At 39.6% G+C, this 25,572-nt stretch overlaps 1 protein-coding gene across 17 annotated transcripts in view; it reads left to right on the top strand.

Moving 5' to 3' along the window:
* The window catches only part of LOC137139756 (ERC protein 2), a 139,882-nt gene that overhangs the window by 38,574 nt on the left and 75,736 nt on the right, over window positions 1-25,572 (top strand). For 15 of the 17 annotated variants that reach the window (XR_010916391.1, XR_010916392.1, XR_010916388.1 and 12 more), the window contains 4 exons: window positions 12,069-12,206; window positions 16,163-16,351; window positions 20,890-21,083; window positions 21,398-21,412. Coding sequence is in view for 12 of the 17 variants with exons in the window: in XM_067527463.1 (XP_067383564.1) it covers window positions 12,069-12,206; window positions 16,163-16,351; window positions 20,890-21,083; window positions 21,398-21,412 (536 nt within the window). In the remaining 5 variants the exon portion in view is untranslated. The remainder of the gene's footprint in view (window positions 1-12,068; window positions 12,207-16,162; window positions 16,352-20,889; window positions 21,084-21,397; window positions 21,413-25,572) is intronic. The other 2 variants (XM_067527456.1, XM_067527464.1) reach the window with 1 other exon arrangement.

Below are 25,572 nucleotides of genomic sequence, written 5' to 3' on the forward strand. Positions count from 1 at the left end.
GTGTGTACTAAAATGGCTGCTTTTCAGCTCATCATAGTTTGCTTCAGCAAGTTGCATAGTGAGGCAAGAGTTCTAAGTTCTGTGTTCTAAGTTCCTATTGCAAGCCGTTCCCAAGGTTTTCCCACAGTTTTTCAATGTCAATCTTAGCTCAGAATCTGTGGACCTTAGGACCTACAATTTGCACTACCTCAGTTTTGAGCTGTGCTTAGTCTAATTTAGCAGGTTAACATATTAACAATAGAAGGAATTGTTGGGGATTGTAGCTGTTTGCAACCAGAGATGATGACAAGATACGAATGTACTCACAGCAAAACACTGTGTTATTCACAAATGTTTAGCTTCAGTCACAGAATCAGGATTGTGATGTAATAGAAACAAAATGCTGTCAGCAGTATTAATAGAGACCAGAACCTTACCCCCTGAGAATCTGAGAATATACAGTATTTTTCCTGTAATTTGGGTGAAACAACCCAGTAATATGTTATGGTAATTTAATATTCTGTTTTGTTTAAATAGAACTCAAGTAAAGGCAAAACAGTGATACTTATTTTCTTTGCAAGGTACAAGACTTTGACAACTCCGTGTACAGCAAAGCTAGACTGTACCCTTTTGAATGTTCCTGCCTGATTTGTTACCAGTTTATTAGCTCTCTTAGGAGGCTGTAACTTACAAATCAGTAAACAACAGGAAAGGCAGGAGGATAACTTGGAAATCTTGCTTGTTTCCTTTCCGGTTAAATCCTGTGTGTAAGTCATTGCATTCCAATTGTAAAAGTCCGCCCTGTGTTATTAAAGGCTTCCAAGGACAGGAAGGCTTAAACTTACTATGTATAAATATTTTTTTTACAAGCAAAGGGCAACTTTTTTTGTTATGGCAATCAGAAGCAAAGCTGATTTTGTGTCAGTGGAGAAGCCGATGAAAGCTTCTAATAATGTTGAAGTATGTTTTTCTAACCTTTCTTATGAACAAGTAAGGCTTTGTTTTCCATCACACAATTGGGTGAAGTTTAGCTATGATCATTTAAAAGTTAAATGAGTGGTAGGCCTCATTCCCATAAAATTATGAGCTCTGATTGAGTCAACAAACCACAATTCATAGGCTAATAATCTTTTAGATACTTACAGGTAGCATCTATACAACACACACAAACACACACACATACACACACACATACAGTACATACACTTGTGTATGTGTTTGTGTGAGTCTTCCAAGTCATAAGGAATTGAGATCTGGAGAACTAAGAGCAAAAACATCTGCAGGATGTTTATGTGGGTGTAATATAAAATAGAAGTTGTAAAATGTAAATAACAACAGGAACTGTAGCTCATGAACCTCCTTATGTTGCACTATTCCTAACTAAATCGCATCTTTCATTTCTAGTCTCGTGTTTTTTTGGATGGTTGCAGGCTTTTATTTTTTTTAACGGATTTTTTTGTTTGTTAACCTTTTTACATAGTGATTAAAAATCTTGAATCGGCAAGTGATACTTTACAAATGCAATCACTGCCAGACTAGTGGGCACATGAGACACAGATAGACCATTTCTCATCACACTGATCTCTACAGTGACATCATTGATGCTCCTTTTTCTGTCTCAGGAGACAGATGGGAATTTTTATCTTTTCCCACAGGACTCTCAATGTACGGCCAATGTGACTTATAGTACAGTGCCATGCTGTCACCGCTGTAGTTTGAGTCTGACATTAATAGGAGTAGTTAGAGGTGTAATTCATATGAAAAGTGAGGAACTTTTTTATGCGAAAAAAGACAAAAAAAAAAAAAAGCACATGGTTAGTTTATGTGGGCATTTTCGGTCTTATGCATCACAACACAGAACAGTGGGAGCTCTGTTTAAGCGCTTGGTCTATGAGACCATGACCAATGCATAATGTTGGATATATTTATTTATTTTTTCATGTTTGGTCCCTTTTTTTTTTTTTTACTTTTGCTGGGGGCATAGGTTTGGGGGAGGTACACATGCAGAGCCGGTTGTGGTGCGGTTTTGGCATACATGTGTTATTCATGTTCAAACGTTGTGGTCGTCTCAATCCATATTCATGCTTTCAAAAAGCCTGGTTGTGCACATGGACGTATAGTATCCCCTATCGTGTTCCCTCCCTATAGCAACCACAGACTGGGAGATTCTGTTACGCTTGCTTGGCCTATGCTGGACATAAGTGTGTAAGTTGTTGTGTGTGTGTCGTATAGAAAGACGCTCTGTTAGTTATGATAGCAGGTTTCCCCTAGAATTTCTCAGGGAAACCCATCTCTGTGTCAGCGCACCCTGTGCCAGGCTCTTTCAGCACTTGCTCTGGCCTGGTGTCATCGCTGGCTCTGCGGTGGTGTCATCGGCATGGGTCGACCTTTGATTATGAAGAAAAGTAGAGAGAGTGATTTAGAGATAAATATAAATGGAGATGTTCCCTGGCCTCCTACATTTTATCTCCTCCACCCTGCTCTCTTGCTCTCTGTGGAGCAATTCCTCCTCTGTCTGTCCATTTTTCATAATTTTATGAAGTTTCACTTCAGATGGAATGCACCTTATTTTCATGCTTCTCGTTGAATAATTTTCGACTGGCAAAAAAAATTGTTCTCTTTTTCTCTCTGTTTATTCCCTCTTCCCATCTATTACACCACCCCCAATACGACATTGGCACTGTCCAGTCTGATGCATATAGGAGTGCTAGTCAATGATAGAAATGAAAATTCAAGTCCATCATGAGCATAGTTCTCATTGTGAGTGGGTATGTTTTGTGTGTGTCTCCTTTCAGAGTATCCAGATGTGTAAGACAGATGCTCTGTCTCCATTTTATGCTACTTCCTAAAGCAATCATACCAAGTCTCTGACGACACACCAATAAAAAAGCTGGGTGTGAAACCTCTATACTAATATGCAACTTAAGCTATACTCTCTGCTCTGTCCAGCCCTTGTGCTCCCTGTGCCACATACTCATTATTAAATTACAAAAAATAAAAATGCTGAGAAACTAAATAATCCAGCAGGAATATTTTAAATTGTCAGATTTGTTAAAAAGGAGAAGCTTCTGAGAAAAGTCTGACTTCAGAGCAGGCTTAAGTAGCAGCTCTAAGCATTCTATTTTGTTTTGTAACATATTTCCACTGAAAAAAAAATCACTCAATCACTAAATAGATAAGTAAGATTGAAACGTCTCACTGTAGCATCTAATGTCTGGTCAACTTTTTAGTTAAGCTATTTCCTGTTTTAAGTCAGTGAATATTTTGTTCAGCTGCTTCGATGAGTACAACAGTGTCACCACCACTAAAGTTTCAGTTTGTTAATTGATTCAATACGCTTATCTGTTCTACAAAAGCTTTCTTCTTATAGAAACCTGATATAGCTAGTGATCGTAACTAATAAACTGAATGACTCTTTATTGGGCATGGTGACATCTAATGTTCCCAACAACATCTGTCTCATTTAGCCAGTTCCTAGCAGCCATCTTTTTAAGACATGTACAAGCTCAAATACAGCATGAGTGGGGTATTTACTGATGACTTTTATGTTGGAGAATATAACATGAAAATATCTAGACCTGGATGAGGGTCAGAGAATCAAAATGCTAAGTGATTTCCAGGCTTTAGGACTCATTCCTTTGGCACTTCATTGCAGGTGAGTGAGTGTGTTGGTGTAACACAGCTGTACTTGCGTGGGTGATCTTGAAAGACCCATGATGAGGCCACCAATATCTTTCATCCTAATGGATTCCATCTGACCAATCACAGTGCAGAGACATGGGTGTAGATAAGCCAGCTGGAGTTGGGGAGGTTCTGGTAAACCGCCTGTGATAGGCCCGGTGTATCCCCTTCTGCTCCTATCAGCAATCAGCTGAGGTTAATGGGGAAAGCCTGGGGCTGGCTGATTGGAGACAGGCTACACATCAATCAAGACAAACCTAGTGTCGGGCCATATGTCAGGCTATCAGACCATCAGATTTGTTTAATGACTCTCCAACTTGATGAAGAACTTAAACTTGACTTTATCCTGATGATGACATAAGCCATAACTCAGGCTGACCTGTATCAACCTAACTTGTCAGCAGTCCAGTGTTAATATGTCATACTTTAGGATTTTAGACAGGCACTCTAGTCCCTGTCTAACTGTCTTTCAATAGGTCAAAGTGGGTCACAGTTTGACTCGTGGACTCCCGGTAGAACTGTATGGCTTTATATAGTATTTGTCCTGTCTGACCAAATAACGTGGTCCTGGGTCAGAAGCTACAGGTTGACACACATCTGCTGGGGTCCCCACCAGGTGGCCACATTTTCTCTTTCTTTTTTCTTTCAATCTTTCCTTCTTTCTTTCTTTTTTTCTTTCTTTCTTACCTTCAGATCAAAGTGCTCCCATTCCCTCTCTCCAAAAAGGAGAATTAATTCTAATGGTGCTGGGAGCAGAGGAATAAAGCGTAGGGTAATTACCCAGCAATCACTGCAGCATTCCACAGCTGAGGGGGGGGCAGAGATAGGGTCTTGAGCCTAAAGAGCATGGACTTGGATCAACACACAGACACACTCTAACTCACGTACAGCCTAGCAATCTGTCTTCATTGAACTGCTCTGGGTCTGCAGAAGTCTCTCTCCGATCATTTTGCTCTCTGGTCAACCAGGAGAAATCACTATGAAAACAACAGTCGCTTCATCTTTCTCCCTGTTTCTTCTGTCTGATGCATGTCTGCATCTCTGTGTGTAGAATGTGTGTGTGTGTTGGTGCCTAATTGATATGTATGAATGCAGTGAAGGGTCTCTGTATGAATGACTTTGTGGAGGAATGTGTAGGGAGAGGGGAGGATGTCTGCTTGTCATGTGTGTAAATGCTATATGTAGCCCCTATCGCCTGAACCTAGCCCAACATTCATGATGATAATCACAGCCTGATTGTGTGTGTGTGTGTGTGTGTGTGTGTGTATGTATTCCTCAGAGATTAGTGCTGTCTGTTCAGAATAAACAATGTTACAGTGGCCATACAGAATTTGATTTCATTTAGCCAACTAATTAAATATTTTTGTTTAACTAACTGTAAATTGATAAACCGAAGCTCAAAAGTTGATTTTATTTCAGTTTTCATTAAACAGTATTTGTTCTATGGTTGGTTCATATCAGAACGAAAGATTAACTGCAGCTTATGGAAATAACCCAGGTTCACATGCAGATCCTATTCCCTCTAAATGCTTTTGTATTTGTTTCTAAAACAATCAATAATGGTGGAATGCATACACAGATTTTTCATTTTAGGGGAGTATTTGGTGAGACAGTTATATCGGAAAAATCCTTGTCAGTGTGTTTGATTTTGCACGTTATCTCCATCACTAAAACCTCGTCTGTGTAGATCTGTGTTTAGTTTAGTGAACTGGGTCACAGCTTTTATCCTGCTTTTACTAAGCCCAGGTATTTAGAACAAACAAACACTGAACAGTTGAGATAAGCTGTATTTTTATTTATGCAGAATGAGACCTTACTGTGGTTTAAGCCCACATGCAAAGTTAAAATACAATAAACACTTTCCTTCTAACCACCTTGCTGGTGATGGCAGCTGCACTCATCTGTTTAGCAGATCTTATCTGAAATTCTTTGGCTCTCTTCTGTAGTTTTGTCTGCATGCACTTTTTCTTATTACAAAGTTTCATTTTATGATATTTTATCACTTGTTTCATGTGGCATTCTGTAAAATAAAATATTTTACCATTTTCTCATATTTTCTGTTAAAGTAAAACATGTTGTGAAGCAGAAATCCTCATTGTTTGGCTTTAAAATAATGTCTGCTTTTTGAGTTTTTAGTAGCATTGACTTTTTTCTAATCTTTTTTTTGTGTCCAATTTGACACAATTTCTCAAAAGAATAACCATTGTGGGTGTAGTCTCAGGCTGTTCTGTTCTGTAATGTTATTTTATGATAACCAAAGTAATTTGCTGGAGGTCATGTGATTGCACTTCTAATTTAGAAAAGATTGGGCTTGAGATGCATGCTGTCAGCCTCAGGAGTCATAACATATACAGGGCAAGTTGCCTGTTTATACAAGAAACTAAATTACATTTATGAATAGTGAAGAAAAGGGTAAATCAGACTCTTGTGTATTCATCTGTTTTCTGGATGCTTTTTTTTACTTCATGCATTTTGTGTATGTTTATATGCTGGTGCGCCTGTATATGTGTCATTGATAGACACAGAGCACCTTTGTATTTCTACACAGGCACTAGTGGTTAGGGGCAAAACGAGAATTGTACCAATGGAGAGGAGGCTACTGTGAGAGTCACAGGCCTCAGTCCTAATCATAGTGAAACCAATTGAAATCTATGCCTCTTTCATTTGATCCCAGTTCTAGTTTGACACATTTTCTCTTGTTTTCTTTTCTGCTTCTTGGCTGCAGGATGGGTGAGGACTTGCTTGTTTGGCTTGTCAACACTAGATCTTGACTCTGCATGCTGTTCTTTTTGTTTTAGAAGTACAGGAGAACAACACGGCAGATGCAGAGAGACATGCAGGCACGCTAGCACACATGTAGGTACACAGTGGCACAACACATGTTTTCCGTGCAGTTGTACTCAGCCCTCTTCTGTAGGCATGTGGACAACAGATCAAAGCACATAAAAAAAAACCTTTATTTAATTTCTTCATTAGAGACCATTATGTTGCAACTCTTTTGCAATCTTTGACATACGCTGTATACTTTGTCGGACTACAAATCCAAACTGTTCCTAAGCAGAAATAAAAGACACGTACTTTTTCCTAATTTAGAAAAGTGGGGATGATTTCAGAATTTGTGCATCATGCTTTGTTGACCCTCCCTTCTGTGCCTCCCTGTCTCCGGCACCAATTGACTTATGAAGTCATTGTGCTCCATCTCTCTGGTTGATAACAGATGAGTTATGACTCCTTGAGCAAAGCAGCATGAAGGTTGTTTGGGTTGAATACGGGGGAATAAGGTGTCATTTTTGTCTTTAAAGGTCTCTGTGTGTCATGTTGTCCCAGATGCAGATGACTCAGTGGTGGCAGCAATTTCCTAACTTTATGCCGTATAATGTTTAAAGTAGTGTGTGCAGAATATGCATGTTTCTTGCTCAAGTATGATTAGTAGTAACTTGAGTAAAATGTACGTACAGTAGGAACAGAAAGGACCTAATCTCTCCTTACACTCTGCTCAGTAAAGTGAGGTCACATCTCATAGATAGACTTCAATTTTTTAAAGAAAGTTAGAAATAAAATAACCTTAACACAAAATCTTTCACTTTAAATAAGCTCCATGAGTTCTTCTGATTAGCAAAAGGGAACGTAGAAGCAAACTGCCACTTGGTGGCGCCAGCTGACATAGTATCAGTGCTTCTACAGTATTCAGTCTACAGTGGTGGTAGTGTCTGCTGGGGGGGGGGGGGTACTTGGGTCAAATGAAGTGCAAGTACACCCTCCCCAACCTGAAAAGGTCATTGTCTTTCCTGAGCTTCATGACCAAACTGTGTTTCCTTTTAAAGAGCCACATCTGAGTGCTCAGGAATAGGAGGAAGTTCTTTATTAATGTGGGAATCAACAAGCTCTGTTGGCAGGAGATGGGAACTTTATGCAGGTGTAAATGTCGGCATATACGCTAACACGAGTACACACATACAAGAACACACACAAACATGATAACATTTAACTTTTAATACGTACACGCCTCCCTTGGATCACAGCATGGGATTGTAGAGTACTGATATTTCCAGTATGTACACTCGTCATGTTTGTGTTTGACTGTGACCTAGATTTCTACACATAATGTTACTTCATATTGTTCAGTTTGCGGTTATTGTTGCCCAGTGTATTTTTGTGTGATTGTGCGTGCACGTATTTTTGTACATGTCATTGCCAGAATCTTTGAGTTTTACAACTGTCCCTGTTATATTTTCAGAGGCGATGACAAGCGCAGAGAAATTAGTTCCCCTTCAGAAAGAGCGGGCAATTATTGTTTGGTATTTTTATTGGTCCAAAAGAGTTTTAAAAATACAAATGATTGTATTTTTATGGTGGTCACGCTCCATACTGGTCTTCTTTGTGTTCTGCAGAAATGATTCTTTGGGGGCCACAGAGTTCTAGCTCTTAGGTTGGATGCGAAACGGACGGGTTGACCAAGTTTGTGGTTCTGCTCCAGAACAAGCTGCTTTTAGATGACCATTTTTTGCCAGAGACGCAGGGCCTGATACAGTTTCACTGGTTTAACTTCTTTCCTATTATATTCAAACTCCACTTGTTCTTATCATGTTACACTACAAACTGGAACCACAGCAATGCGACAGCTGAGCCACCAACAAATTCCCAAGACCACTGATCAGAGAATCAAACTGTTTTATTGACAACTATTAACTTTCTAATTTCTTGATTATACTTGTCTATGTATAAGCTGTTGAGTTTAGGATAATGAGTTCCCCCTCCCTATTTGAAATATTTTTGCCTCATCAACAAACTAACACATGCTAAACATCATTATATTTTATTACACTGATGACAATCTCACAGCTTATTTTTCTACTACTTTTACCTTCAAGTTGATATATCATATCACTGTAAAAATGACTGTAATCATGAACATTTAGGGAATTTGTAATCTATCTTTATTTTGATATTTTAACATATACAGTATATTTGTTGCATTAATTTCTCTGCATCTTATTATTTGTACACGATGAATAGTTGATCCAACTAAAAATAGCCAACTGCTATTTTTCAAAAGCTGATTATTCAAAATCATAAAATCTCTACAACACAAAGCCCACCAGAGTTTTAGGGTGTATTGTATTTTGGAGCTACAACTGTTGATAACATTGCAAAGCCAAGGTCAGTGGAATGTAACTGTGCATCATCAACCCAGCCAATTTTAAGGAGAACCTGGTCCCCTTCTGTCAGCTTGTTGATAAAGTTATCAGAGTCAAAACAGTATGGCTGTAAACAGTCAGGAGCCATGTGTGTGGGAGATGACTTAAGACAGACGTCACGATTTCTCAAGAGGATGCGCACTCATGGGGCAGACAGTCCACACCACAGTGCCTGGCTCCCAGAGTCAGAGTAACTGCCTATTGTAGGTGGTCTGCTTCAGCGGGAGGTGTGTGGTTGGAGAGTGGGGTGACATATGCGCAGTGGTTTAATGATAAAAGCCTTTGTGTGTGTGTGTGTGTGTGTGTGGGGGGGTCTGACTGTGTGTCTTTGTGCATTTATATGTGTGTCCGAGATGCGGGAGTGTAGTGTGAGTTAGCTTAGTACGCTCAGAGATAAAATGAATGACTGCTGCTCTCATCTTAACAACCAAGCTACTGGAAGAGAGGCCCCCTTTTCTCCTCAAAAGGCATCCAGCTTCCATGCACCTCGCCTGTCCACAAAAGGCATTTATCTTCTAAGAGTACAGTATGTTTGGAGATTTCTAACAGAATTCCTAGCCCTCTTTCCCATATCCAAGGATCATGTGACTCATTCTCATCTGCCTCTTAGGTTTAAGTTGTATTTAACGTTTTTCTGCACAATTTCACAGAAGCCCGAGCTATGAGGCTAAATATTTCAGCTAGAGGTTTGTTATTTTGTTCAATCAGGCCAAAGCAAACTTAAAGCCCGGTGAAAAATGTAATCGTTTTTCTAAGACCAATGGTGACATGCTTAATTTGGCATTAAATGAAATTCACAGGAACAGAGAGTAATAGCGTGCAGGAGCGAATATGTATACATTTTGATGTGCTGTGATGTGAAAACACAATCCTGCTACAACTGGAGGCCAAAGGCAAAGATATTTGGTTTGTTTGTACTTCCTCCTGTATTTACTGCATGTGAAGATAAGCATGTTACAACGTCAGTGTTGTATAATCTGTGGGGGCTTCTCTAGTGCTTAACAATGTTGAGATCTTGCACGTTTTAATGTCTTTAGCTTTAGAGCTTAAGTGCCTACATCCCTTGGAAAATAAGTGAAAAGTACCTATCTTTTCAAACCACTCACTTCAAATAAGAGAAACACAAGAGAGTAAATAAGGAAACCTCTATAAACTTTGGCTTTCTCCGTCCCTTTCCCTCTCACAGTGTCTGCTGTGAGAGGCAAGTTTCCTCCTAACACACCCATGGCAATCTTGAATTGCAGGGAATGTTATCTGACTTTGGTAGTGTGAAGCTTTCCCATCATTCCCTTAAGGGTTTAATGTCCCTATCGCTTGTTGAAGGATCAACCAAAGCCTTTAGCTTGGTTGTGTAATGACTGTCATTAACCTATCAAGATCTGCCGAAGGGTCCTCGCTGCCTTTTCCCACCCCCTCCTGCCACTTCCCTTCCATTGCCAAAACCAAGATGGCTCCTTTAAGTCCTTGCTCTTGCCCTCCGGGGATCAGAGAACACCAAAGTCTACAGTCTAATTGGATTCATTTGTAAAATAGCTGTGGTGATTTGGACATTATCTATGTATGTACCCATGACTGGAATGCAGCTTATTCTCCCCATCAGACATTTTTTTACCCTGTCACATTTTCAGTTAATATGTGGTCTCTTGATGGCCTGAAGTGCTTTTCTTGGTTTTATTAGATTCTCATGTTCATTAAATAATGAATTCTTTTCAGTGCATATGCCTCTCTTTTGTACAACACAATCCATGATCTGAGAAAGGGCCACTTGGGTCAAATGTGGTATTAATGCTTTGCAGCAGTGAGTGAATGGTGCTTTGTCTGTCTGTAGAAAAACGACTAAAGAAGACTGAAATAATGCTCTGTGGTGGTGCACAGATCTCAAAGAATCTCAGAGAGTACATCAACCTTTCAAATCAAAAATAGCTTCTTTGTCAAGATGAGATTAATTCAGCATTTAAAGGAATATAAACTGTGCTTATAGAAGCTAAGAGACGCTGCAAGCATATCACCATGTTCTGTCACCAGATGTGCTGTGTCTTTGGAGCTAATTTGTAGGCCTCAAGAGTTTTACTGCATTGTACTATGTCCTTCCCAGCTGCATCTGCTAGTGTTTTGTCTGATACAGCCCGGGGCATTTTGTGTTTTTTTGTGTTTGTGTGTTCACCTGTGTGTGTCTGTGTATGTGTATGTTTTCTGTTTTGCAGATGATCATCAGATAAAGGCTGTTGAACACCACAACTGGCTTTTACAGCACCACTTTAGTGACATGAGGTTAGCCACAAGAAAGGCAGATACAGAGGCACAGTCATGAATGCCAATGGACCCATTTAACTCTCAGTATAACACTACTGAAGCTGATATTGCTAATCCCCATTTCACCAGTGTCCAGTGGACAGACAGTTGGAGGGGCATGTTTTCGATTTTATAATTTCTAATTTTATAGCAATGTATAAAAATGTAATAATTAGGAAACATACAGAGTTTGACATAAATACACTAAACTATATTTAAACTAAACTTGTACTCGTGACAGAGAGACTGTCTGAATCTGGAGAAACCTTTTACACCCCAATTGATCAATAGAGACAAGATCCTGTGTGACAGTGTACAACATATTACAGAAACAAATCTCTGTAAATTATGCTGCTCATGAACATTTTGATCAACCAAACACAATAAACAATAAAACATTTGAAGAATTTCACAGGTGACAGGGAACAGGAGAGTTTGAAATCCAACATTAAAGAAAGCACACAAATCTTGTGTTTCTTTCTCGTTGACTTTTTGGTTTACACCTTGCCAATAGTTTTTTCCAATTAGAAGTAGAGTTTACTTCCAGTAACCTCGTGGATGCAACCATAATTGATTTGACCAGAGCCACACAGTGGAGGCTTTCATTGGTGCTCATCTTTGAAATGTTAGGCCAGAATGGAATACATTACAGCAGGAAACTGAAGAATGCAGCCAGACGTTTAGCCCATTATTCAGCGTCTAAATGCATCTTCTCAATGAATCAGCGGTCAGTGGGATAATTCCTTTTTGTGGTTCTCTTGTCATGATAATCCACTTGGGTACATTTTATGAATGTTACTTAACCTTTCAGGTGCAGTTTAAACATTTCTATTCATGATTCTATCTTTTAAGCTTTGTTATGAGCATGTTTTGTAGAAGTGCACTCAGCTTTCTCTTTCTCTGCCCTTCTTTCCCCAGATTGAGAACCTGTTGGAGCAGTTAAAGGATAAGGACAAACAGCTGGCCGGGTTGAGGGAAAGGCTTCAGGGCCTTCAAACTGATTCCAGTAATACAGACACAGCCCTGGCCACACTGGAGGAGGCTCTGTCAGAAAAGGTACAAAACAAAGTCAGGGGAGAGGGGAGGGTGGACTTGTTGCCAAATAACAGAGAGAAGGTAAAGACATTGAGAAATGGAAATGGATTTGAGGGTATTTGAGTGACATGTGGACAGATGGATAGTCTGAGGTTGTTTTTGATGAAGAAGCTAAAGCTTATTTTTCATATGTAGACAATAAAAACTCAAAAAGTGAAACCATTAGATCACTACTTGCTCTTCAACAGTCTGGAAATATTCACCCTTTGAAGCACAGTGCCTCATTGTACATAGTTTAATTAAGTTGCATGGTTTGCTATGATTCACTGCCATAATTTACGGGGCCAGCGTCCAAATTTATAGATATTGGACCACACTTGATATAGTCCATGTGAAAAAATTTAGGGTAAAACAAGGGCACTGGGAAAAAATAGGAAACTTTCAGGTGAACGTAGACAGAGGATTAGTCCCTGTCTGTAACTGTCCCGAACACAGGGAGCCAATGATCTATAGAATAAGAAGAAGATATAAGTTTTAAATGGAGGAGGGATGGAAAGATGGAAAGTGAAATGCCATAAGCGGTACAGCCCTAATGGGAGAAGTTACCTCAGAATTAGGGGAGGAAGAGGTCTAGGAATGTGACTGTGGAGGCAGAGTAAAAAAAAAAGAAAATGACTGAGCTTCTGCAAAGACATATGAATGAAGAGAAGGCTTTGAGCTGGCAAGAAAAATACACTTACAGCATGGAGGAAAAATGAAATTTAACAATATAACAGACAACACAGCCACACACATATTCAGCCAAAATTAAAAAATAAGCCACTGCGACCATGGTAGGATTAAAATATATATCGATACAGACATGATGAAATGTAAAATCTTAATGGATGTATTAATTTCAAAGATCATTTAAAGCTACAGTTTGACTGTTTTTAGCAGAAATACGAACCAAAATGTGCTGTTGCTTTTGCGGTCCCAGAGCAACTCTGGTAGCAGGCCAGAGATATTTGCAGCTTAAAGTTTTTAAATGAGGCTTGCCTTTCAAATCAGATAACTTCAAGAAATTCTGCTTGATTATTTGTTGTAATTTCACAGTGACCACTACCTAAAGGCCTGCACAGAACATGGCAGAGCATAGCAGATGGTAATGTAGAAGAGCATCATGGAGGAGCAACAGGGAGAGCTGGGAGACATTTCGAGTCTAATGCTAGGCCTGGCTTACTGTAAATTGCACATTTTAGCTTTACCGTCAACTTCAGCTGACTCTATTTTGTAATTTTTCCATTGTAAGTGATGGATTAATGGCCTCCTAAAACGGGAACAATAGGAACGATACGAACAATAAACCAAGCACCGTCCGTACAGTGGATGAGCTCGTATGTGTATGCAGTATGTGCCCATATGCAGAAAAACAGCCTGTGATTCAAGGTGAACTGAGCAAACTTTCTGCACATGAGTTGATGGCTGAGTAGATGAGCTGGATGTTGGTCATAAACATTCAGTGTTTGTTGTTTTCTGGCAACTTGAGCAAGCAGCTGTACTCTATAAAGCCTCACCTCAACACTACTGAGCTATACAACTAAAAGATAAATGGCATTGCCGGCCACTGTGGGGTTGTGTTTTTTTCCGTAAAATACACTCCATTTCATCACACAGGTCTTTACCTAATAAAACCACAGATTTTACAGTTTTCTAGTGAAGGTAGGCTATTTTCGAGAGGCTGGGGTGCTGACAGAAATTCATTCTTTGAATAACGGGGATTTTTTGCTTCTACGCCAGCATTAGCAATGTGTTTATGGATTGCATTCGTGGTTACCAAGCGCCAGCTTTTTTAATTGGGGACAGGCGTGATCGCAGGGCAGATTTGATATTATGTACTGTACTATACATCATACCCATAGAGATGTCAAGTATGGCAGTATGTATGCATGCTTGTTACCTTAAACTGACTGGCCTGATTTCAGAGTGTCTCCATCTTGCTTAGCTGTGAAGCATATTTAAAGTTTTTGCTAGCACACATTTGTTAGTAAAACAGACTAAAAAATGACTGCTTTGGTACTGAAGGGTAAAAAATGGTTCCCAGTTACATGTTTGTTTGTACTGCAGGCTAAAAGATGGATGCTGGTTTACATTTTGCTGGCACTAGCTGCTGGTAAAGACTTTATAGAGTTCCCAGTTGGACCAGATGTGGATGTTTAGCTGCAGTGCTTGTTTTTCAGTGGCTGCCACATTTTATGTGTTCCAATATGCACGCAGTGTATACGTGTTTATTATGTATATATTTAATTTGTTATGTATGCCTACTTGCAACATTAGATCACCGTATTTATGGGCCAAGTGTGTAATTCATGTTAGGGACACTAAAAAGAGAAAATCTAGAAGAGCTTAAGTGGAGTCAGACACTGGGAAGCTGTAGTTCTTAACGGATGTATGTATGTGCACCCCTATCTACTTGCTATTACTTCCCTTGATTGTGTTGAATTTTCTTTAATTGAATTGCACTGAATGTATATCCATTCAATTAAGATTTGTTTTCTTTGTCTTCACAGACAACAGACTTGATGTTTTCTGATGTGCGTTTCATTGTTTTGCAACGCATGATCTAACACACTGCATAGATGTTTTCACTTAAAATGATCTTTTATCACCTAAATTTGTTTTTGTTGCCGACAGACTTTGAAATGAATAGCATAATGGCACAATAAACTGCAAATCCCTTTTCTGTGTTGGCCCATCTGTTTACCCAGAAACCACTTCTGATGCAGCCTACATATAATTCAGCTGTGATGAGGAGAACACTGGCGAGCTTTTCAGACTTTGTGGTCAACACAGGGTGTGTGTAATGTGTTTACAAGAGTGAGTGTGTGTGTTGCTAATCACACACCCTGTCAAAAACCTGCTCTTGGAGCCAGTCGCTAGCCACACTGCTGTGGTTCTATTTAACAGGCTAGGGCATTGTGCCCATGCCAAGCGCTGCTCTTTTGGGTGTGTGTGCCTGTTTGGGATGTTATGTGTGTGTTTTCTGTTGTGTTTACATGTGCTCCACACAAGGCTCATAGAGGCAGGTTTTATTATCCTATCCTGGTCTCATTCCCTAAAGCCCAGACATCCTCTAGATATTTCAGAAAGTGGGGAAAACACACAGGTCCTATTAGCCATGAGGTCTCGCTCCTTCTTTTCTCTCTCTCTTACACCCTCTCTACCAGAGCCCAATATGCAGTATGTTACTGTGCCAGGTCTAGTTAGTGGGTGTATTTGTCCAATTACCCAAGGGTTTAAAGCTGCCAATCATGCAACGATGCCACATCGTAAAGCCTCATTGCTGAGCTGTGCTCTGTGCCTAAATAAACACCTGAATAAACACCTTGATAATCACTTCAGTCCACACCTAAACACACACACATACACCTTAACACACACCTACTACACACACCTTGCATGCTCTGCCACCCATGGGGTGAATCTGGCCCCAAACCAGTGCCTAAAGCTCTGGTCCTCTTGTGGTCCAGTGTGATTAGAGAATAGAAATATGATGTAAACATTCCAACCTGGTTTATCACGAAGGTGCGTGGAGTCATGAGGAAGTGATCTACAGTACTCTCCAGTTCATTCTCAATAAATCTGTCTATGTCACTAAACCCCATTGATCCAACGTCCTTATGTCTTTCTTCTGTGTGGCTTTGATATACTTTTGTGCCTATGATTATTTATGGTAGTGCTATTTATGATGGGCAGTTTTTATGGGCAGATGGGCAGAATTTATCTCTGGATGTGCTTTGCAAACTTGCTTTGGTGAGCATAAACTGAGCAAGAGATTGGTGAGACGTTTTCAGTCGTGATAGGAATCCTTTGCACTCTTGAGGCCAAAAAATCAACCATAAAATATTTGTGATCAAACTTTTATAGACATGATGGATATTTGGATTTAATACTGTATTCAGTTCTCACCAAACTCTTTCAATATCTCACTTTTTCAGGAACGAGTGATTGAGAACCTCCGGGAGCAGAAGGAGCGAGAGGGCAGGGTTTGGATGGAGGAGATGGAGCAGATGAGGAAGGACAACCAGGAATTAAAGGACAAACTGGCTGACCTGCAGCCCCCAAAACTGTCCCAGAGCCAGCCCACTAACCCCAGCCCAACCCAGAACCAAAAGCCTGATGGAGAGGTCAGTATGGAAAGTTTTGATGCCGTAGAATCAAATAGTAGGTTGTAATGTGTAGATAATAAAACAAATGTGTGTGCGCGTGTGTTTGGTATGCAATGTTAGTTATTTTGTTCGTGTTTTAAGTTTTGTTGTTGTCATTTCCAGAATATGACATTATTCACAATACAATTTAGCATAGTTGATGTTGACACTGTACACTGTGCGTAACACCTCAAGATTGTTGGTCTTTTTCAACATCTAACGAACACCAAGATACAAAAAAAATTAAATAATTTTGTTTGACAAAGGTGGAATGTGCTACTTGTGACCTGTGTTTACACTGTTAGCATCTATAATAGTAACAGTTCCATTCTCTTACCTCCCTGTGACCATCCACAATATTGTTAGCAAAGGCCCTGCCTTCACTTTGTCCCACACAATAAAAGGATGGATGACGAGAGAGTGATTTATGAAAGTAAAATATCCCTCTATCCCTATTCGGGTGCCAAGTCAGAGGCCTTTCTGTCTGTTTTCTCGTGCTTTTCCCTCTCCCATGCTTACAAGCCAGGACAGACTCTCATCCTGCCAGAATTTATGAGAATGTTTTCTTTAATACTCATAAAAAGCATACACACATCTCATTCCTGTGAAATGATATCTTGTTGAATGTTGACGCTGCACCACATAAAAGGGACAGCAGCTCAATAACTCTTTGTAGAGAGCAGATTCACACTCTGACAGAGGAGTTGCCATAATTGTACTCGGCAGCGATCAGACCTGTTATGTAAACTTACAGATTTCTCAAAAAGACAGATGATGTTTGTATGTTTATATTTGTGAGTTTGTGTGCGTGTTTTCCCCTTGTGCCTGTGCATGCATGCAAGCACAACAATTATTGCAGATATGTGTGAGAATAGGTGCGTTTTGGCATCTGCATGTGTTCATGTGTGTTGGTGTGTTAAAACCTAATGTAGTGCAGTGGACAGGCTGTGAGGCTGTAACACTGTACTCAGTAATTGAGTGGACTGGCGTGTTGCGTGAGATTAGATTCTGGTCAAACTGACTTATAAACACACACATGCAAGCACAAGCGCAGACATGCATTCATTTCAGTTGCGTCAGTTAGCAAATGATACAATTCAATACTGATTGTGTCCTCAGTTGACGTTAATACCTCCAAAAATGGAGAAGAAAAGCTTTTGCCTCACAGTGCTGATGCATAGCCAATTACCTCTCATGCAGATACAGAGTTTTTGTTTGCCATTAGGTCACATACATAGAGTGGCCCGCTCACCATGTGCAGATGTTTGTATTACTGAGTCAGACAAGCTGTTAGCGCAGCTTTTTATCTTGACCTCAGAGCGCTGTTGACTTTACTGCATCCTCATCCTCTACCCATAAAACAGTATTTGTTGATTCCAAGCTTAATAAAGGACTTCTGGAACTAAAAAGCAGCTCTTCAATGAGAAAAACAGTAAAGAAAGAACCTCAGTGAACGCAGTGCCCTTTTCAGAGACTGGCTTAAATCAGCAAGGAGGCGCCACACCTCTTACCTTTGAGTCACCTCAGAGACAGCTTGGTGTTTTTAACATACATATTTGATCTTTATATATAGTAACATAGTGTACGTACTGTAAAGGCGTATTACTGTCTGAGTTAAATAACCCAGTGCAGAGCCTGGTGGCCACATATATTTAACTTATTTGTAATATTTACACTTCAGAGAAATTTCCAGGAATGATAATAATAATTTTTATAACCATACATGTAATTGTATCTTTACAGGCCTTCCCCCTCCTATCATAATATTACAAATTCCTGTTGGGCCTGCTCTCAGCCTCAGCTTTCTGCCTCTGAAAGAGCGTAACAAACTCTGATCCACTTAGGTCTAATGCTTTCTTTGCGAGCACATATATATATATATATATATATATATTTGCGGACACAGCTTTCATCAGTTTACTGAAGAAAAAGTATTGTCAGAGTTAGCTGATTGACTAACTTACCAGCTCCCTCTGTTTAGCTGTGATTTTATGAGACCACCAAACATCACCAAAAAACATATTTTTTTTTCCTTATTTTTGACTTCTGGTGACTCCAGCAAAGCTGGACATTAGACTGCTCTGCTAACTTAGTAGTAATAAGTTAACTCATGGTAAATGTCAAAGTAAACCAAAAAACAATGTGATAACAAGGGAAGCTCTGTTATTCAACTGTCTGTTGAATATTATGGATACACTAGCAGCATTTAGCATTTTAATTAAAACTAGCAGCAGCATTTTAATTGTTATTATTTCCACTGCTCCAGTTACCACTATCTTGCTTTTTGCTCCTGTTCTTCTTTTTTCTCTCAGAGAATAATAACTTCTCTTCATCTTCATCAGCTGGTTTTCGTTGTTTCATTAGACCTGTTTGTTTACACTGAATCGTGCATGAGAGTCGGGGTCCTCTTAGGGAGGTCTGAGACTGGTACTGTCATTGCAAACTTTGCACACAGTCAGTGACGTACATAGTCAGCCCTCGTGGGCCCCCAACTGGCCTGCGGCCCCAAGCAGTTGCCTACCTTATCTGCTGACACAGAGCACCTCTGAATATAACTGTTAGTATAACTCATATGCATGGACTTACACATCTATTATGTAACAATAAATATTATCAACAATTTCATCAATGACTGAGTGTATACTTTACGTTTAAAGATGTTATACTAACCTCACTCATTACACATGTTTGTGTAAGATTGCAACAAGTAAGACCTTTCAATCACTTAATTGTGCACCGTGTGTTGCACCCATGTCTGTATCTTCCATATGCAGTGACTAACATGCATATTTTGTTTATCTGTTGGGTTTGTGATAATTGCAAAGAGGCATCTGTTCTGTTTGGCCGGTGGTAATACTTGACAGTCAGTCCTTGGGAATTTTTCTAATGACAGTCTCAAGTAGCTATGTGAACAGTCCCAGACTTATTTAGGCCCAACAATAAATTGTTCAATGTGTGTGTGTATGTGTGTGCGCACACTCACTTGATGATGTTTAAACGAGTGGCCTCAGCTGTCTCAACAAGTTAAACAATCTTCACAAACACAGTAGAAAGAAAGAGGTTAAGACCAAGAGAGAAAGAGAGAAGTAGAAAGAAAGATAATTCTAGGTTACAAACTTCCTCTGGGATATTTTTCTCAGAGAAGAAAGAATTCATCAGCGTAACCGTTTTTTCTTTCTTCTTTTTTTTTTTTAGCATTTCAACTAGGCAAAACAATCTAAGATGTTTGGTGGTCTCATAAAATCGCAGCCAAACAGAGGGAGATGGTAATTTTATAATGATAATGACTGAACTGAAACTCTACATGAAAGATGCCCTGGGGAGGCCACTGATAGAAACAAACCACAGAAAAGCAGGCAGCAGAGGAACTGAGGGGTGATGAAGGAATGAGAGCGGATGAGGGCACAGATTCTGCTTCTGCTAAATTCTGACCCTAACCACATATACAGGATTGATTCACCTTTTTTAGATTTTAAAGCTTTTTTTAAAGCTTCCGATGTGAGGTCACATATTTGACCCTGTGTGATTGTCAGAGTTGTTATACATTCTTGTTCTCTATCTTTTGTTTCATCCATCGGTTTTTTGTTTCAATTGGTGGGTGCCAGCCAAAGTTGATGGGCTATCCCAGTAAGCAGCCCCTCTGTAAGTTCTGTAGCCCCTTGTTGGTAACTTTGGTAATTCTGTGCCTCTTGTTTGTTTGTGCTTGCACGTGCATGAGCAGAGGCCTTTTTAGGGCGTCGTCCAACGCAGTGCATGGTTGCCAGACTTGGCTTAACTTTAATCAGACTGAACTGTTTTTTGTCATGCTTATCTCGGCTTCTATCAGCCCTATCTGTCCTTTGTCATTTGTAGCTTTACTAGCTCAGTCTGAGCTGCACTGGGAGCTCGAACTGTGATTCACCAGCCTCAGTGATAGTTTGTTAGTTTCAGCTGCCCTTAATTATCCTCAGCTGTAGTTTGTTAACTGTAGATGTACTTTGTCAGGCTCAGCTTTACTTTGTCAAGTGAGCTGCACTTTGGTCAGCTTCAGCTCAGCTTTGATCTTAATTCTTACATGATAGCATGCTAATACTTAAAGTAAACAGTTAAACGTATATACACATTTGCACAATGTTAAGGGGACCGAGTTCTATCACTTTGAAATGTGCACTGTTTGAAGGTACAGTGTTATTACCATGGTGCATATTGTGTTACTGAAATCTTAATGAAAGTCTTATGTTGCACTAATAATTGTAAACTCACAGTATCTGTAGGAGATTCACGAGGAGTCTCAAAGAAGAATGTGCCATTGAATTTGATGACAAAGAGCAGCTAAGCCTAATGGATGTTGAGATAGGTATGGTAAATTGCAGTTCAGACTGATAGTCCGACAATAATCTTAAAAAAAGAGTTGAGATGTTCTACAGTGACCACTCTACAGCATATGTTCTTTGATACAGTGTTAATAATTGTCCGTTACATTGTGGTTATCTTTGTCTATAACGTATTCACACTCCCTGTGTCTTCCCCATTCGAAGACCCAAAACACGGAAGAAACAGTCCGGAAGTGTCCAGACATCACAGATCGTCTGAGGCTTCTCGAACAGGAAGTGGCCCGCTACAGAGAGGAATCTGGGAAGTCGCAAGCCGAGGTGGAAAGACTGATGACAGCTCTAAGGGATGCTGAGACAGACAAATCATGCAAGGAGAAGAAGACTGCTGAGCTTGAGAGGTGAGGATAAAAAAATTCTGTGACATCCATATCCATCACAAGACACCACCTGGGTGTCCTCAGAATGCCGTGTCCTTCCAATTGACCGGATCTTCGTAAGATCTCAATTTATTTCTAAGTGCTCTATTTATGAAGCGGTAATCCACAAGACATAAACTGTCTAGATTGTGTCCTCCCAGCACTTTAAACCACTTCCACACTGTCATGCTTTTTGCCTAATGTAATCACACTCTAGAAATGCATTATGTGACCTATGTATATGTGTTATTTTTAACCATTTTACCTAATGTCTTGTTATTTGTTTTGTGTATCAGTGTCTGCAGATCTGGGTAAGTAGTTTTTGGTGAGCATTTTAAACATGCCATCAAAATACTGTCTGTCTACACCCATTACTCTTGACATCATGCCATGACTGTAGGGCAGATTTTAAATGTTATAAAGTTGGGGATTGTGGCATTTTGGCTCAAAATGTCTTTTTCTCCAAGACATTTTAGGTTTGACTATCCCATTGGGACAGTAAATGCACAATGCATTTGTTTTAAAAAGTTGCAATCCCATTCATGTCACAGCTACAACACAATGAGAAGCTTCATTTTTCCGGATTTACATGAGTGCAATCCTACAGTATAGCTTCACTATTGCACTGACTTCTGCAAAGCTTCTTAACTATCATTTGTTGCTGTGTTGAGTGCTATCATGTGTGTGTTTTTCCATCATACTAACTGTTAACGGTGTGTGTTTTCATATACATAACTGTAAACTCAACAGATGAGCGGTCTTTCTGTCTTTGCCTTGCTGCAAATGTAATAAATCAGTGTGTGTGTGTGTGTGTGTGTGTGTGTGTGTGTGAGTGTGTTATTGAGTTTGCCAGGCAGGCAGCCAGTGAAATGCCAGTGGGAGGTGGTGTATCCAGCCCAGACACTGGCTGTTTATACTGCTCTGTTTATTACTGGCACAGTGTTACTCAATTATCATCTGATTTATGGATTGGCGTGGTGTGTATGTACCCAAGTGATTGGTTGGGTAGTGCCAAAGCAGAGGTACTACATAAGAGTGTGTTTATGCACATTTACTCTATATACATGTGTGTATGTGTAAAAGAGAATCAAAGAAAATTCTTTATGTGTTTGCAGAGAATGTGTCTGAACTTGTAGCAGTCAGTTGTGTTCTGGTTTGTGTGCTTATATATTCAAACGTTTGGCGGTTGGTTTTTCTGTAGGTGGATTGTAAACTTCACAGAAAAAGGCAGGCGTGTAACAAATGTATGCGGGAAGCACAATGTTAAAATACTGTATGATGGCATGATCAGGTGTTTTAAAACTAGCATTGGTTCTGGGTGGTTTTGAATGAATGTAGATGGACCGCATGTACTGGATCCAAAACGGTTTCCTGTCTCATTCATTACCTGTTTTACAGACCCTCCACTCTGGCAGGGAAACTCTGTGCTGACTCAAACTCTGTGGGATCTCGTGAGCATGCAGAGTTTGTTCACACACTTTCTGTTTCCATGCGTGTGTGTGTCATTTATCTGTCTCCACATGCACATAATATACATGTGTGTACTGCTTTCAAGAAGCTTTCTGCAGCATGTGTAAAAACATGTGTACGATAGTCTGTGTGTATAGTTGCTGGGTTAAGCCTTGGGAGGGTTTCTTTTTCCCTCAGCTCACTCATCTTCTCTGTCTCTTGGTGTCAAACAGTCATTCCTATCAGTTTGACCCCTCTCCGCTGGTCAGTACACACAGGTCAGAGGTCACATGCAGAATTTTTAGAATTAGAATTTTTCTGTGCACATGGGGTTGGTCAAAGATAGCATGGGTGGATCAATGTGTGAGCTCATCGGACTACTGTGTACAACTCAGAGATTCATTGGGGCAGATGATGAATATCTTTTAAATCAGAGTGTTTCTGTTGGAACATGGACAGATGTCCTATTGACCACTATCTGGGTGGAGAGAGAGTAGAACAGATGATGAATTAGACACTTTCCTATGTAGTTGGATATGCAGCAGAGAGTCAAAGATGAATGTTAGTAGTAGGTCATTGTAATAAATACCATCCAGCTCAGGGGAGATTAAACTGTCTCATAGATTAGATCTTCCTTAAGACATTAGTGATAACACTAGATACTGTAGTTTAGTGATAGTAGTATTTATCACTATGTGGTAATTCCTAACTATTCTGTCTATAAGTGATTGGTACTAATATGTGCGCCGGCCGCATCTGAATCAGCTATTAACATCTCTTGCAGAACTTTGTGTAGAATTTGTGTAGAACTTGACATACTGGATTTCAGTTACTTTAAGTAAATTGTGTCATGTTTCTACAATTTACTTAAAAGATAAAATAGAATCAATACATCAATTAGGCAATTCCAGTTTCAGCAACTGGAGATAAAGATTTTGAAGAAAGTTGTTCTAACATGAAAATTAGAAAGATGCTATGTTTTATGGGATATACAGTATGTTAAGTGAATATAAAGCACCTTTTTTTCCTTCCTGATAATACTGTTACAGTTCTAGACTGTACTTTCACTGTTTCTGTGGTGATGTGGGAGCTGAACTCTGAGAACTAAATCAGCCTTCCAGTCTCACCATCATAGCAATTGACGTGATAAGCACCATGGTATGTTAGGGAGGGTTTCAGGAAGGGAGGGAGGTGTGTATATGCAGTATATACAGTATATAAATAAGTCTGAGACCTTATCGAAAATCTGTAATATTTTCATGTCAACCTGGAAATAACCAAAATGTTTTTGCAGTTTTAAAAGCCCAAGAAATTATTACATGTAAAATGAAGAAGAAACATTACAGATTCTGCCACCATTTACTGCACTGTATGTCAGAAATCAGATTTAAGCAAATCTCATTCAGATGATACTCAGGTGGATATGACCTATTCACGGGGGGATCACGGGGGATTGTCAAATTGTAGCAATTATTCACCTGTTAGTTCCCAGCAAGACATTCCTTAATAAGTGTCACTGCGGTCAGTGGTAAACATGTCATCAAAACTAAGTGAAAGGATCAGAGGTCAAAAGTATGAATAAAACTTGGACTTGACATAGGTCTGTTGACTGGGAGGGATTGATGGTCCTGACAAATAGTCAGTCATTCGTTCATTCATTCATTCACCCTCACGAACAACCCTTTGCACACATAAACACATATAAACCGGGGCCTTATTTCTGTGACTGTTACCGAACCTCCAGATGTTGAGAGGAGCAGTGTTTTGAGAACATGCACGCATTGCATGCATATACACTCAAAAACAACCATAACTTCCAAAGTCTCTGTATATAATATTTCTAAATACAAATGCCAATACAGTTTAATCAGCCACTTCAGTAAAGACAGGAAAAACCTGTCATCTTTCTGTTTTCCTGTAGAAATATAGACAAGCTGCACCTGCATCAGGGAGGAGGTGTTTTGTAACACACATATGAAATACATTGGCAGTATTGGGAATCACATTGCACATTCTCACATTTAAACACACGTACACACAAACAGATTACCTGTATGTTAAATATTTATGGTACCTGATATGATAATATTTATAGTACAATACAAAAATATTCTTGACAGTACGTCCTATTTTCCACACAGAGACAATAAGGTAACAGTGCAACAGAACTTGGATTGCAAACCTTTGTCTAGGCACCATAAAGAACTTTTAATAAACAACTTTGTTCTCTTTGGAACTCTCAGCACTGCATCTAGACACTTCAGAACCCCATTGTGGACCCAACTCCCTGAAGCTGCTCTTTTATGGTTCTCCCATTTCTTCTCCTTCTCACTCCTTTTCCTGTACCCCTCCTATCTTTGCACTTCAGAGAAACTGTATTTACTTCAGATCATATCTGCCTCTCATTTCTTATACTGTGAACCCTGAGCGTTTTCCCGTCTGCTTGAAATCAGAGCATTTTGTGTCTCTCTGCTCTTTATTAGGAAAGAATTGAAAGTAAGAATTAAGCATTATGAGGAGGGAGATAAACATCAGGATTTAGTTTCTTAAAACATTATTATTTATTTTAACCTTTATTTACCTAAGGAAAGGTCAACTGTGAATGCATGCTTTTTAAAGCAACACCCTACTTTATATTCCCAGTTTCCCACATTTAGATTTGGGTGTGGCCCATGTGAGTCTGCAGCTTCAGCTTCCTCCTATTGGCCATACACCAGCTCCACGAGAGCCAATCAATACTTGTGCCTTGCTCATTGACATGCCAGTGGTAGACCTCAAGTGAGGTTAGCGTATAATTCATTAATTTTATTTTTGTTATAGATGGATGCATGAGTGACTAGCTTGACAGATTGCAGTAGCTGTCACAAAAGACACAAAATAAAGAAAGAAAGAATAATAGTAATGTGTATCAACTCAGATATACAAAGTAAAAAACAAAACAGCTCTGTGCTTTGACAGCCAGAAACACAGTGTAGCTGCTCTACCTGGAAGGTGGATGTGTTGAGTGCTCCAGGTGGAAGAA

The sequence above is a fragment of the Channa argus genome, chromosome 13 (assembly GCF_033026475.1).
Source record: "Channa argus isolate prfri chromosome 13, Channa argus male v1.0, whole genome shotgun sequence".
NCBI lineage: Eukaryota > Metazoa > Chordata > Actinopteri > Anabantiformes > Channidae > Channa > Channa argus.